Here is a 14673-nt window from a genome sequence, read left to right as displayed (position 1 = left end):
GTAGTTCTAAGAACTTATTTATCAAATTCGATTCAGTTTCAGCCCACATAGCTAGCGTGGCTTAAACTAGGTTGAATTTGATAAATAAGTTGTAACTAAGTCGAAAATGATAATTATTTTTTAAAAAGTATCTATTCTGAAAATTTGTAAAAAAAAATATGTTTTGTGCTTCCATGATAATAGAGAAGCATCCTCTTTTACCATAATGCGCATCTGCCCCAGTTCCCTACTGTTTCCCTGTAGCAAGGAAAAATATTAGAAAAAATCTCATCGTTCCTTGCGTTTGGCTAAATGTCAAAAATTCATGAGTATAGTCCTGTTTTGACTAGAAAGAGTATTTAACCTTAAAAAAATTGTCAGGGAAGGCAATTTCTGCCCATACCCATTTACCCACCCGGCCCGCCTACCACTTAGCCCGTCCAAAACCCACCAATTTAGTTAAATGTGTCTAATTGGGCGGGTTCATTTTAATCCACACTAAACGGGTACTAAATGGGCGGTATATATGTGTCCATTTGCCCGCCCGCGTTCCCAAAAGAAAAACCTAGAACCCCCGTCAATCTCTTCCTCTTTCTCTCCGGCGGCTGAGTTCTCATTGATCCCTCCTCCTCTGCCTCCGACGCCGCCTCCGACCCGGCATCACCCTCTCCCTCATCATCTCCCTCTGCGATCGCGGAGTCAATCCCGAAGCCCTAGCCGCCCTCGTCCGCGAGCTCTCTTGGTCAGTTGATTTGTTTAAATTGTTCTTATTTTTTCTAAACTAGAGTCTATTCTAATCAAGGAGATTACATAAATAGATCGGCTATTCTAAACTATAGTCTATTCTAATCAAGTTTTTCTAAACTAGAGTCTATTCTTATTTTTTTCATGAAGTTCAGTTGATTTGTTTAAATTGTTCTTATTTTTTCTAAACTAGAGTCTATTCTAATCAAGTTTGGCATAATTTGCACAAAATTATGATGGATTCTTGAAGATATAATGCTATTCTTGAATTAAAATTGTGCCTTTGTCTATTATCTATATAGAAATGTAGTAAAAATAAAGTTTGCAATAGTGGGTATTTGAATTGCCTTCCATTAAATGATTACACGTATCTTTTGTTGTTGTACCCATTTAAGAGGTTTATAAGTAGTACATAAATTGTAATTTGGTGCTCTTTGGTGTTACATGAAGCCAATTATTGTACATTATTCTACAAAGTGTAAGCAATAATGTTTTCGCTTTTCAGTTCATCTCTCATTTGTTATATGAGATTTTGTAATCTATGTAACTGGAGTAATTTCACTGAAAGGTCGTCATGTATTAAAAAAAATGGTACGTTTCATGATTCAGAGATCAGTTTAAGCAATGGATATCAGTGCCGGCTTACTACTAGCAGTTTCATTTGGTGATGAAGATCCTAATACGTATCCAGATTTAGAGGGCATTGGCAGAGGAATAACTGATAAGTTGCAGAGATTCCCTCTGGCAGCATAGTTGGTTGGAGGAGCATTAAGAGAGAAGCTAAATTGCGAGTACTGGATGAGCATTTTACGAAGCGAATCATTGGAATTGGATAAGGGCTATGGTGATCTTATGCCTTATGTGAGATTGAGTTATCAGCAACTACCTTTGCACCTTCAGCAATGCTTTTCTTATTGTTCGGTTTTTCCCAAAGGTTATGCATTTGACATTGACAAACTAATCCAAATATGGATGGCTCAAGGACTGATTCTAATGGAGGATAATGGAAAGGAATACTTTGATCACTTACTATCCAGGTCATTCTTTGAGCAACTACCTTTGCAGTCTATATGTTTTGATGACATTTTAGTTTATAGAGGTAGGAAATTGGATGGAACTCGAAGAGATGTCTGCTACTTGTCTCTTTCATTATGGGATGGCCTTAATTCAGAGTTAGAGTGGAAGAATCTGCAGACCCTTATTATTAACACAAAGCATTCCATACAGTTTTGAGGTTCTGAAAATAATTCAAGTGCTAGATTTATCTCACAGTTATATGACGCAGTTGCCTGATTCTATAGGCGATCTTATACATCTCCGCTACTTGAATCTCTATGGAAACTACATTTGTAGTTTACCCAAATCATTGTGCAAGCTTTACCATCTTCAGTCACTAATACTGCCTCACAACTTGCCCAAAGGAATCACAAATCTAGTCAATTTGCGTCATCTCAATGCAAGCAAGGTAGCAATTTCATGGATAGCTGGAATTGGTAGACTCGCACATCTTCAAGGATTGAAGGTATTCCATATTAGAGGATTGAAGGTATTCCATATTAGAAGGTTGAAGGGTCATGACGTAGCACAGTTGAAGGGCATGAAGGAGCTTCAAGGGTCCCTTTGTATTAAATGTCTTGACAATGTAAAAAGTAAGGATGATGTACTTGAAGCCAAGTTAGAGGACAAAATCCATTTCAGAGAGCTTCAATTGAAGTGGATGAGTTGGAATCGTAATCGCAATCCTGATACTCACAAGATTTACTTTCTCGTAAAATCCCTCCCTTTTGATCTTTGTTTCTTGGTCTTTTCTTTCTTCTGTCATGATCCTGTTCATGCCTGAACATTTGAAAGATGGGAAATAAGTAGACTATGGTTGTGCTACTATTTTGTTTATAGACGAACTTACTACTCTTCTAGTTTATCAAGTAATTAAGTAGATTGTCCTTACTAATCGTGATCGTGTTGCTGATAGTTATGATGGCGTTTATATCAAGTTATTGATCTTATACAGATCCTTGCATACCTTGTGTTTTCTATCTTAATTCATTTAAATATACTCGCAATTTTGTTGTTATTGATCTTTTGGTTTTTGGTTTGGAAATTTGAGGTTAATTTTGCAAATGTGTGAGGTCTGTACTTTTATCCAGGTTTGTAAATGGTTCAATCATGAATTTGTCTGCATTTGTTTATCTTTGTTTATGTTCCTATCTTTGTTAGTATTTTATCAAAAGCCCCCAACAAGTTTGCAAAAAGCTCCCAAAAAGTTTGCAAAAAGCCCACAATAGTTTACAAAAAAAAAACCTCTAAAAGTTTACAAAAAACACCCCAAAAGTATTATACATATATATATACTATAGTTAAATGGGCAAATGGGCGACCCGTTTATTAAATGGGCGGGCAAAAACCCGCCCATTTAAATAATGTTAAATGAGCCATAAATGGGTAAATGGGCAAAACATGCCCGCCCATTTATGACCCGCCCATTTAAACCCATACCCACCCATTTAACATCTAATAACAATTTAAGGTGGGCTCCAATTCTTGGTATTTTCCCTTCAACGATCGAGGTCTTCTGATGACTTGAGGGCTCGAACTCGGACTTTCCTTCTCCCCTGACAAAAGTCTCTTATTATGCCAAAAAAAAACCCTACTAATTTAAGTTATTTTGTGTTAATTTATTTCTAAATCCATGGAATTGTGCCTTTAATTCACACTTCAGAATGTTCCAACAAATTAATTACAAATGTGCAAATCAATGGTGCTTGGTCACAAGAGTCAATGTGCAAATTAACGTGCATTTGGGATAACTTGCCGCGACTTACTGCCTTAAAGCCCAAGAAGCATCAGCCCTTGGTAATAAGGGTCAGGTTAATGGGCTTATCTTAGACCCGGTCCAGATCTGCTGTCGGGCGCCTTTCCAAAAATTTTGACTTTTATTTAGGGGGAAAAGCGAAAAAAGTCGCCCTTTTACGCACGCGCGCGCGAGCGAGAGAGAGAGAGAGATCCGAGTCCGAGATCACTAACGATTGGGATTCTTGAGCTCTACTTGAGAAATCAGTGTTCTTCTTTGCTCTGGATTCAGGTAAGTTTGCTTATATCTACCCTTTTTCTTTTCTTTTCTTTTTCTGCAAATTTTTTTGCAATTATATGCTTCAAAATGATTGTCTTTGGAAGTAAATTGCCATTCGAATCCTCATCTATCTATTTGTGTTTGATTGATTCATGATTTTGAGGAGTATTGATTCTTAATTAGGGTTTATGAATTTCTCATTATATACGTAGCTGATGCCCTAAATGATAAACAAACGGGAAAAGGTATTATAGAATTGCAGATACTCTTAATTGGTCTCTGGAATCATCCGGTGTTTCAAATGTAAGGCGTAATGTTTTATATAAGTAACTCTCTCAAATTGGTAACTTAAAAATCCTCTACAACTAAATGAAGGTAAAAAAAAGGGACATACAAGGGAAAGTAAAATGTAAACTCTACAAGTGTGTGGTAGACTGGTAGTAGGATTTAAGCAACAATTATTTATTTATTTATTTATTTATTTATTTATTTGGTGCGAAGAACCTTGGCTTAGTATTGCAATGCCTTTGGATTGACAATTGGCGGCCTCTGGCGCCAAACCCCCAAGCCCCAACCATTGACCCAACTAGCACAATGGTTTGCTTCTAGAAACGTGTTTGTGCCCTTTTTTACGTGAAATGATGAAACCGCAGCCATTTGATCCTCGCGATGACACTTCTATATCTCTCCTCTCCAAAGATTATCAGAATACCTGTTTTAGTTGAAATGGTTTTGAGGCAAAGTGTTAAAATGACGATTAATGAGACAAAATTCCAAGTTCCAGATAGAGTAATGGTAGTATCGTCAATAGGAATCATATGAAGGTTTGCGTTAATGGTCAGTCCATTTCAGCAGACGCAGAAGTAGCGGGATTGCATCATGGCAGAAGCTTTGGTTGTGTCCACCCTTTTGACAGGCGTTCTTGCTTCTTACAGGATGACATAGAGTAATGCGTGAATAGAACATTCGGCGTTCATTGCAAAATATGACTATAAAGTGTACAGACCCTTCATAAACTTCACAAAATTTTGATGTAATACAAGTTTCACAAACTTAATTTTAAACAGATAACCAATTTTGCTCAAGCTGAATACCATACAATTTAACAACAAAGGACATACTCTTTTGGCCATGGAAGTCGTCACACCAGTCAAGTATAGGTTAGCTTCCTGGTCTGTTCCTATTTGAATCTTACAGGATAATAACTGAGTCCCATAAGGCTTGATGTTGTATTCCTATTCTAGAAGATCCAATACCATGCCAGACATTAAATCAATGCCGTCCTCCATACAAATTTTTACAAGAATGCATTAGTTTTTCTAAGTTCCTATTTCTTTTGGAGCAGTATATTATTTCAAAATTTAGTATCGCAATTAACATAAAGGTTTTATTATTATACTTATATATTGATGCCAGATTATGATTAGGAAGCAAATGATGAGCGGTGATGCCTGTTATAACGTTATCACAGTAGAACAACATAATGAATTGAGCCATAGTTGATCCATGTCTAAGACAATGATAGTTTTGCACTTCACGATTTCTCCTAATCTGTCCAGTACTATTGAGTTTTATTGCTTTCTTTTGTCTGAACTTCCCCGTTCACTAATGATGGACACTTTCCACAGCTCACCTCGTAGTTGGATAGCTTGATAACAATAGAGAGATGGAAGAGGGTTTGCAGAGCTCTCCAAACTTCATTGACTCCATTGATACTGATGATTCCAAGTACTTATGTGGGCTCAGCACCATTCTCGTGGCCAACATTCAGGAGCTAAAAGATCGGATTTCCCAGGTAGAGCTCATATTCTGCAGCCAGCTTTTTCCAAAATTTCAGTCAAGATCAAAAAGTTTAGAGAAGAGAATTCTTGAGGCAAGAAAAGCTACAAATGATGAGTGGAAGAAGAACGAAACTTTTCTCCTAAATCAGATTAAAGAGGTTAATCTTGAGAAACAATATGCACAAGAAGAAGTTCGGCGACTAAACAAATCTCTTGAAGAAACCAAGACGAGTTTGATAAATAAGGAAGAGTTGTTAAGTAAGTATCAAGATGAAAAAGTACAACTTTTGGTGAAAATTGAAAACCAAGAGAGTAATGGAGAGATCATTGCCAGTCTAAAAGAACAGCTTGCTCAAAAGAATGACGAACTGGCCAATGAAAAGAAATTGCAAGAGAAGCTACTGCAGCAGATTGATCTTAAGGATCATAACCTGTTGACAGAGCAGAGCAAAAGAAAAGATTTGTTCGAAGAGTTCAGTAAGTTAAAGGACAATTACAAGCATCTGAAGTCTCAGTATACTTTTCTACTTAGCAAGTGCAGCAGCAACAGAGAGCAAAAGCCTCATCCAGACAGGATCACAGAGGAAAAGGATTCTCCAGGTCCCTCACTGAGCAGGAGAAGCCCCCAAGGTTAGTTTTTCGCCTCAATAACCCATTTTCCTTTTTCACTGTGAAACTGTTCGGTCGTGTTTAAATTATATTGTAATCAATGTTGATTCAGAACATTTTTTTGAGAATAAGGATGGAATACCCCAAAGGTATTCCAGCCAGCTAAATTAAAAGATAAAGTGGTTGTTACAAAAAGCCCATACTCCCAACCAAGAGTATGCGCTAGAGTTCAAAAGAGGGTACTACAAATAGTATACCCCTACCCCCCGTAAACAACTGAAAAACGGACATAACCTCCCCCAAAAAACTGATATATGTTGATTCAGAACATAAAGGTAAAGATATCAGCCCTCTGTCTTCAAGGCCAATTGAGCTGAAGAAACTTGTGAGCAATCAAGACTCTGGATTCATTAAGCCTTCACACGTAGATTCTCGCATATCTCCAAAGAACCTCCCTTCAATTACCAAAACTGAGCCATCAATCGGGAAGAAGCGATCTGCTTCTTCTTCTTGGAGAGAAACAAGACAGCGTCAAGAACAAGGCAGTGGAGATCCACACGATGATTTTCTCGACACTCCAATGGAGATAGTCAGAAACCTAAACTTAGGTCCTAAAGAAGAAGTCCAAGATCTTCCAGTTGTTGCTCTAAATGACATGGATTTCAACAATTCAGATGATGAGACTCAAGAGATGATCAATCCTGATGCAGCTGCTCCTCAGAAGCAAAATGTATCTATTCTTGGTCCCGGAGCGAACAAGGGTTTTAAGTATGTGGAGCCTGTGAGGAAAAAGACGGAGAGGGAGAATCTTAGAGGAGTTGAATGCAAGCAATGCAAGAAGTTCTATGATGCCGTTTTGCCTCATGATGGTACAGATAATGGGCAGAAAACTATGAGATGTGAACATCATGATGGTGTATCGAGGCATCGGTATAGGTACGCTCCTCCAATGACACCTGAAGGATTCTGGAACATTGGTTTTGAATCGGAGTTATAGATTTTATCATCGAATTTGGTAGGTGAAATGCTATATTTGATTTGAGCATATTGATGAACATGAGAGCAAGTTCTTCTTTGTAGCTAAGGGTGGAAATGAACCAAGTAATTAATAAATGGTTCGATAATTGTTCGAATAACTATTCGGTCATATTCGATTTGATAATTTATTTATCACTAAACAAATATTTTTTTAGTATTCCAGTTTATTAGCGAATAGAATTTAACCAGATGTATATTCAATTCGTTTGTCTATTAAATATTCGTTTAAATTTTGATAACATCTTATTATTTGTATTATTGCACATATGATGTCATATTTTTAACCCACTTACCATTTCTACTTAAATTTTATATATTGATTTGAAGACTTAAATAATCTTAAATCTATTTTCTAATTAAAATTTTAATTTAAATACATATACATCATATATTATAAAGAAATAATTTTTATTTATGAATTTTAATACTATTTGAAAATCATACTCTTTAGCGAAATAAATATACTTTGATATTCGATAAGTATTCGTGAATATTCATGAATATTTATCAAATATCAAGTATTCAAGTTCGAATTCGAAAAACTAGATATATGAATATTAGAGTCCGCATTCGAATCCGATAATTTTAAACAAATACAAACGTGAAACACCTTAGTATTCGATTCGATCATTTACTATCCCTTTTTGTAGCATAGATTTTAGATGATTTTACCAATGTATGGGTCTTGAGCTTTGCACAAGTCACTCGAAGAGAGATTATGTATGTGAAATTGATGAAATTCTTCTCACCACAGTAAAACTGGCATCTTTAAGCTGTGAAGATATCTTTTGGCTAGCATTCATTTCTAATCTGGAGCACGTCAGATTGCCTGAATTTAGGTCAAGTCTTTGACTGTAAATAAATGAATTGACGACAAGCTTCATTACTGCAATAAAGGTCACATATATAATTTTATATGTAGATATGGAGGAGAATTAGGGTTACATGAAATTCTGTGACTACAGATCAGAAAAATATATAACCACCCTCAAAGAACTTTATGAGAGGCTTAGAGAGAGCTCTTTCTTTGTCCCTCTTTCTCTCACTCTACCTAACAATATCATATTCTCTCCTCTTCTATGTACACCAAATTAGCATGTTTGCTGTTTCAGTAAGCATCAAGCTTCAGAGCTCAGTCTTCAACTGGTTAGGAAGCGATACTGTAAAAAAAAAAAACAAGAGTTATCAAAAATATATTCCACTGAATTTGGACGTTCTATTTAAGGAACAAACTAACCATAGAAATGTATGATAGAAGCATGGAGTACGTGAATGGGACCATAGCAGGTGTGGGATTTGGAGTATTCTTTATATAGACAAGAATGACTTAGAGCCATGAAGTTTTCTCACAATAGTCAAGAGAATAGTTGGTATACAGCTAATCTTATGTGCATGCTTATGAACCTTGATTCTACCAAAGGTCAGACATGCAAGTAAACTTTCAGACTGTCTTAAGCAACTTGTTGAATAATTGGATGTTTGGATGTAAAAACAGGTTTTAGAGCTCTGACGGAAGTCAGAGTTCTTTAATCTCCAAAAGTATCCAATTTTTTACCTTTACTTTTGTAGGGTTGTATAGAAAATTTTGATGAAAACTTGGATGTGGATCCATCCCTAAAATCGTTGTGAAAGCAGAGGAATTTTGACTGACCAAGGGCTGACAAAATCCAACAATTCCCAACAAAAATTTTCAGTAAAACAAACAAGAATATGACACAAATCAACTCCGATAAAATTAGTATCGGACCCGCCCGCCTTTACCACGGAATCGTGAGAATTCCGTGGAAACAAACAGGCCTTAAATATTCGGTGTTAAGTGTCAATTTGGACAACAGATAGCGCGGTGCCTCCAGAAATTACAGAAGAACCAGGATGATCACTGAGGGTCCCATTCAGTAGAGAATGGGGCAGCAGCATTCTGTGAGATGTCGGGCTCAACCCGCTCATTGTTGGTTGGTATCTAAAATGAGCTGGTGTGCACCAAAGTTTTCATTTAAGACAGCTGTATGAGGAGCCCAGATAAAGACTTGAGGGCTCCATGAAGAAAGAACAAGGACAATATTAATCTTGGTGGTGTCTGCTTTTTTAGCTAAAGATCCTAACCGGTCCATGCCATGACATCGGCAAACCTTGTGTATTATTATAGCACCTCACTTTGACATTTTCTAAACTTATAATCACTTTTTAATTGACAGAAAGCATACAATCATCTAGTTTTGAAAGTGTAAAAGTTACTTAAATAATTATAGCTGGCAGGTACCAATAAAGTAATAGCATTTGAACAGTAAACTATAAGCATAATTAAGGGAATTAGGAGGAAGAACATTTATGATTAAATGTTCTTAATTTCAGAAATTCCAACAAAAACTGCCAAGTCAGTACAGGTAAAATGCTCGATTTTGAGCCAGGCTCAAGTTAGCAAAGGAGTCTGGAATCAATCTAGAGCGTGGGCACAGGTGCACATATGACCATTCATATTTGAAGGAAAGTTCATAGAAATGTGGACTAGATTAGTCGACAAGATGAGATTTTACACCGACTCCTTAAGTATCTCTTTACAGTTCATAGATAGAAATTTAATTTTTGATGCTGTCAAAAAAGTATGGAAATCCAGGACAATTATTCTTTGTAGCAAGCTCCACAAGTCCTACAAGACATCTTTAAAGCTTGACTTTCATGAACCAAAGGGAAATTCATTAAAACATCAGCAGCTTATAAGCATATGCTAGGAAAATTCCTAGGTTCCTACCAAATGAAGAAGTCCAAGATCTTCCAGTTGTTGCTCTAAATGACATGGATTTCAACAATTCAGATGATGAGACTCAAGAGATGATCAATCCTGATGCAGCTGCTCCTCAGAAGCAAAATGTATCTATTCTTGGTCCCGGAGCGAACAAGGGTTTTAAGTATGTGGAGCCTGTGAGGAAAAAGACGGAGAGGGAGAATCTTAGAGGAGTTGAATGCAAGCAATGCAAGAAGTTCTATGATGCCGTTTTGCCTCATGATGGTACAGATAATGGGCAGAAAACTATGAGATGTGAACATCATGATGGTGTATCGAGGCATCGGTATAGGTACGCTCCTCCAATGACACCTGAAGGATTCTGGAACATTGGTTTTGAATCGGAGTTATAGATTTTATCATCGAATTTGGTAGGTGAAATGCTATATTTGATTTGAGCATATTGATGAACATGAGAGCAAGTTCTTCTTTGTAGCTAAGGGTGGAAATGAACCAAGTAATTAATAAATGGTTCGATAATTGTTCGAATAACTATTCGGTCATATTCGATTTGATAATTTATTTATCACTAAACAAATATTTTTTTAGTATTCCAGTTTATTAGCGAATAGAATTTAACCAGATGTATATTCAATTCGTTTGTCTATTAAATATTCGTTTAAATTTTGATAACATCTTATTATTTGTATTATTGCACATATGATGTCATATTTTTAACCCACTTACCATTTCTACTTAAATTTTATATATTGATTTGAAGACTTAAATAATCTTAAATCTATTTTCTAATTAAAATTTTAATTTAAATACATATACATCATATATTATAAAGAAATAATTTTTATTTATGAATTTTAATACTATTTGAAAATCATACTCTTTAGCGAAATAAATATACTTTGATATTCGATAAGTATTCGTGAATATTCATGAATATTTATCAAATATCAAGTATTCAAGTTCGAATTCGAAAAACTAGATATATGAATATTAGAGTCCGCATTCGAATCCGATAATTTTAAACAAATACAAACGTGAAACACCTTAGTATTCGATTCGATCATTTACTATCCCTTTTTGTAGCATAGATTTTAGATGATTTTACCAATGTATGGGTCTTGAGCTTTGCACAAGTCACTCGAAGAGAGATTATGTATGTGAAATTGATGAAATTCTTCTCACCACAGTAAAACTGGCATCTTTAAGCTGTGAAGATATCTTTTGGCTAGCATTCATTTCTAATCTGGAGCACGTCAGATTGCCTGAATTTAGGTCAAGTCTTTGACTGTAAATAAATGAATTGACGACAAGCTTCATTACTGCAATAAAGGTCACATATATAATTTTATATGTAGATATGGAGGAGAATTAGGGTTACATGAAATTCTGTGACTACAGATCAGAAAAATATATAACCACCCTCAAAGAACTTTATGAGAGGCTTAGAGAGAGCTCTTTCTTTGTCCCTCTTTCTCTCACTCTACCTAACAATATCATATTCTCTCCTCTTCTATGTACACCAAATTAGCATGTTTGCTGTTTCAGTAAGCATCAAGCTTCAGAGCTCAGTCTTCAACTGGTTAGGAAGCGATACTGTAAAAAAAAAAAACAAGAGTTATCAAAAATATATTCCACTGAATTTGGACGTTCTATTTAAGGAACAAACTAACCATAGAAATGTATGATAGAAGCATGGAGTACGTGAATGGGACCATAGCAGGTGTGGGATTTGGAGTATTCTTTATATAGACAAGAATGACTTAGAGCCATGAAGTTTTCTCACAATAGTCAAGAGAATAGTTGGTATACAGCTAATCTTATGTGCATGCTTATGAACCTTGATTCTACCAAAGGTCAGACATGCAAGTAAACTTTCAGACTGTCTTAAGCAACTTGTTGAATAATTGGATGTTTGGATGTAAAAACAGGTTTTAGAGCTCTGACGGAAGTCAGAGTTCTTTAATCTCCAAAAGTATCCAATTTTTTACCTTTACTTTTGTAGGGTTGTATAGAAAATTTTGATGAAAACTTGGATGTGGATCCATCCCTAAAATCGTTGTGAAAGCAGAGGAATTTTGACTGACCAAGGGCTGACAAAATCCAACAATTCCCAACAAAAATTTTCAGTAAAACAAACAAGAATATGACACAAATCAACTCCGATAAAATTAGTATCGGACCCGCCCGCCTTTACCACGGAATCGTGAGAATTCCGTGGAAACAAACAGGCCTTAAATATTCGGTGTTAAGTGTCAATTTGGACAACAGATAGCGCGGTGCCTCCAGAAATTACAGAAGAACCAGGATGATCACTGAGGGTCCCATTCAGTAGAGAATGGGGCAGCAGCATTCTGTGAGATGTCGGGCTCAACCCGCTCATTGTTGGTTGGTATCTAAAATGAGCTGGTGTGCACCAAAGTTTTCATTTAAGACAGCTGTATGAGGAGCCCAGATAAAGACTTGAGGGCTCCATGAAGAAAGAACAAGGACAATATTAATCTTGGTGGTGTCTGCTTTTTTAGCTAAAGATCCTAACCGGTCCATGCCATGACATCGGCAAACCTTGTGTATTATTATAGCACCTCACTTTGACATTTTCTAAACTTATAATCACTTTTTAATTGACAGAAAGCATACAATCATCTAGTTTTGAAAGTGTAAAAGTTACTTAAATAATTATAGCTGGCAGGTACCAATAAAGTAATAGCATTTGAACAGTAAACTATAAGCATAATTAAGGGAATTAGGAGGAAGAACATTTATGATTAAATGTTCTTAATTTCAGAAATTCCAACAAAAACTGCCAAGTCAGTACAGGTAAAATGCTCGATTTTGAGCCAGGCTCAAGTTAGCAAAGGAGTCTGGAATCAATCTAGAGCGTGGGCACAGGTGCACATATGACCATTCATATTTGAAGGAAAGTTCATAGAAATGTGGACTAGATTAGTCGACAAGATGAGATTTTACACCGACTCCTTAAGTATCTCTTTACAGTTCATAGATAGAAATTTAATTTTTGATGCTGTCAAAAAAGTATGGAAATCCAGGACAATTATTCTTTGTAGCAAGCTCCACAAGTCCTACAAGACATCTTTAAAGCTTGACTTTCATGAACCAAAGGGAAATTCATTAAAACATCAGCAGCTTATAAGCATATGCTAGGAAAATTCCTAGGTTCCTACCAAATTGGCCTCACCTATAAGGACACCAAGCTCAAGCTTGAGTCCGGCTTAAGTTAGCATGAAGTGTCAAGAACCAATTCAAGAGATCATGGACACAGGTGGGCTCATGTCCATTCATTTCGGTCCCCAAGTGCCAACAGACCAAACAGGGACCATTACCAACTCATTCAAAGCTAACGCCCAACAAAAAAAAAAGACGGATAAGATAAGATGCTGTGGAGATTTTAAGGTAATGAACCGGTCCTCTGATCCCCCTATCAGTGGTCCATGCAAATAATATCATTCATTCACAGTAATATCTACAACAAAAAAAAGTTGTGAATAAAAATTTCACCTGGATTGGGGTTTGATGAGCCGTAAGGGAAAATTGCAACGGTGTTTGGGTTGCTGACGAATACAGGGCTCTGTTGTGCGTCGTCCCTATCCCACAGCTGCTGCTGATGTTGTTGGGGATGTTGGGGATCGACCAGCCACATTTGCTGTTGAAATTTCCCCTGGTTGATCGTTCCGTCCAACCAAGCCGAGGACTGGTCGATTGCAACTCCAGGCCTACCGTTACTGTTACCCCCTGCCATTAACCGCCCACACTGTACATCGGAGCATCTCTATCAGCTAATTTGTTCACAATATGGTACATTTTTGGAAGATTAACATGTACCCTTCATTTGATTCAAAACGTTTAAAAGAAGAGCTCGTACGAGTTAACAGTTCGATAATCGCAACTTCGTCGGGCATTCGGATCAAAACTGTGTATTATTTATAATTAAAAGGCGGGCAATAATTATATTTTTGAATGAATCATAGATGTGCCGAATACTATAAAAATTAGTCAATCAAACAAAAGAGTGTATAAGTTATCATTTGACATCTAAGCAACCCTCAGTTTTATATTTATTGTAATCAAACTATCAATTATTTATATCCACATGATAAAGTTGCCTATCAATTATTAACTCATTAAACAAAGTACTTACCTCAGCGGATAAAGTATTGTCAAGCCCGCTAAAGTCTATCCTGGGGTTAACCGCCGCTAATCTCATCGATAAGAACTGCACATAAAATTTTAACATAATTGAATAAATTGATACAGTCCATTCTGCCCTTCGACTCTCTGACTGCAAAGGGGCATTGTGGTAAATTAGGGCGTGGGGATCCGTACCTCAACTTGCCGTTGAAGGGATTGTACATGGTTGATTATTTCATCAAGCACCAGCGCTGTGCCAGATATCTGCACCCACAATAAATAAAAATCCACGCGAATTATATTTAAATAAAGCAATCGTGAATTAATTGCAATTAATAAAACAAATAGCAGACCTTGTTACACCCTGGGACCAGCTCCTGTAGCAACTTCATCCTAGCATTAATCTTTTCTCTTCTTGCCTAAAAATAAATGATAAATAAATGAGATTTGTTTAATACTTAAATAAACAATGATTAGCGCGCTAATTGATGATTAACTAATTAAAGCTTACTCTCTCAGCTAAACTATGACTATCAGTGGCTTGCCCTCTCCGAGCTCTGACA

At 36.4% G+C, this 14673-nt stretch overlaps 2 protein-coding genes across 3 annotated transcripts in view; one reads left to right on the top strand and one right to left on the bottom strand.

Annotated features, from left to right (window-relative positions):
* LOC109840892 (protein gamma response 1) lies at window positions 3675-10506 on the top strand. 2 transcript variants are annotated; one of them, XM_020409714.1, is made up of 4 exons: window positions 3675-3805; window positions 5422-6204; window positions 6510-6814; window positions 9991-10506. In XM_020409714.1, exons 2-4 carry the CDS (start codon window positions 5460-5462, stop codon window positions 10354-10356), a joined length of 1416 nt encoding a protein of 471 aa, XP_020265303.1. In that variant the 5' UTR covers window positions 3675-3805; window positions 5422-5459; the 3' UTR covers window positions 10357-10506. The 2 variants fall into 2 exon arrangements, with proteins under 2 accessions (XP_020265303.1, XP_020265302.1); XM_020409713.1 differs by lacking the exon at window positions 9991-10506 and having other exon boundaries at window positions 6510-7330.
* LOC109840893 (transcription factor bHLH48-like) overlaps window positions 11253-14673 on the bottom strand; it is a 3814-nt gene continuing 393 nt past the window's right edge. The window contains exons 2-7 of the mRNA XM_020409715.1: window positions 14622-14673; window positions 14464-14529; window positions 14306-14374; window positions 14121-14195; window positions 13481-13733; window positions 11253-11557 (exon numbers count right to left, since the gene is read on the bottom strand). The exon at window positions 14622-14673 is cut by the window's right edge and continues 64 nt beyond it. Of these exons, the coding sequence (XP_020265304.1) occupies window positions 11523-11557; window positions 13481-13733; window positions 14121-14195; window positions 14306-14374; window positions 14464-14502 (471 nt within the window). The 5' untranslated portion in view covers window positions 14503-14529; window positions 14622-14673 and the 3' untranslated portion in view covers window positions 11253-11522. The remainder of the gene's footprint in view (window positions 11558-13480; window positions 13734-14120; window positions 14196-14305; window positions 14375-14463; window positions 14530-14621) is intronic.

The sequence above is a fragment of the Asparagus officinalis genome, chromosome 5 (assembly GCF_001876935.1).
Source record: "Asparagus officinalis chromosome 5, Aspof.V1, whole genome shotgun sequence".
NCBI classification, from domain to species: domain Eukaryota; kingdom Viridiplantae; phylum Streptophyta; class Magnoliopsida; order Asparagales; family Asparagaceae; genus Asparagus; species Asparagus officinalis.
This window is presented reverse-complemented; position numbering and strand designations above follow the sequence as displayed.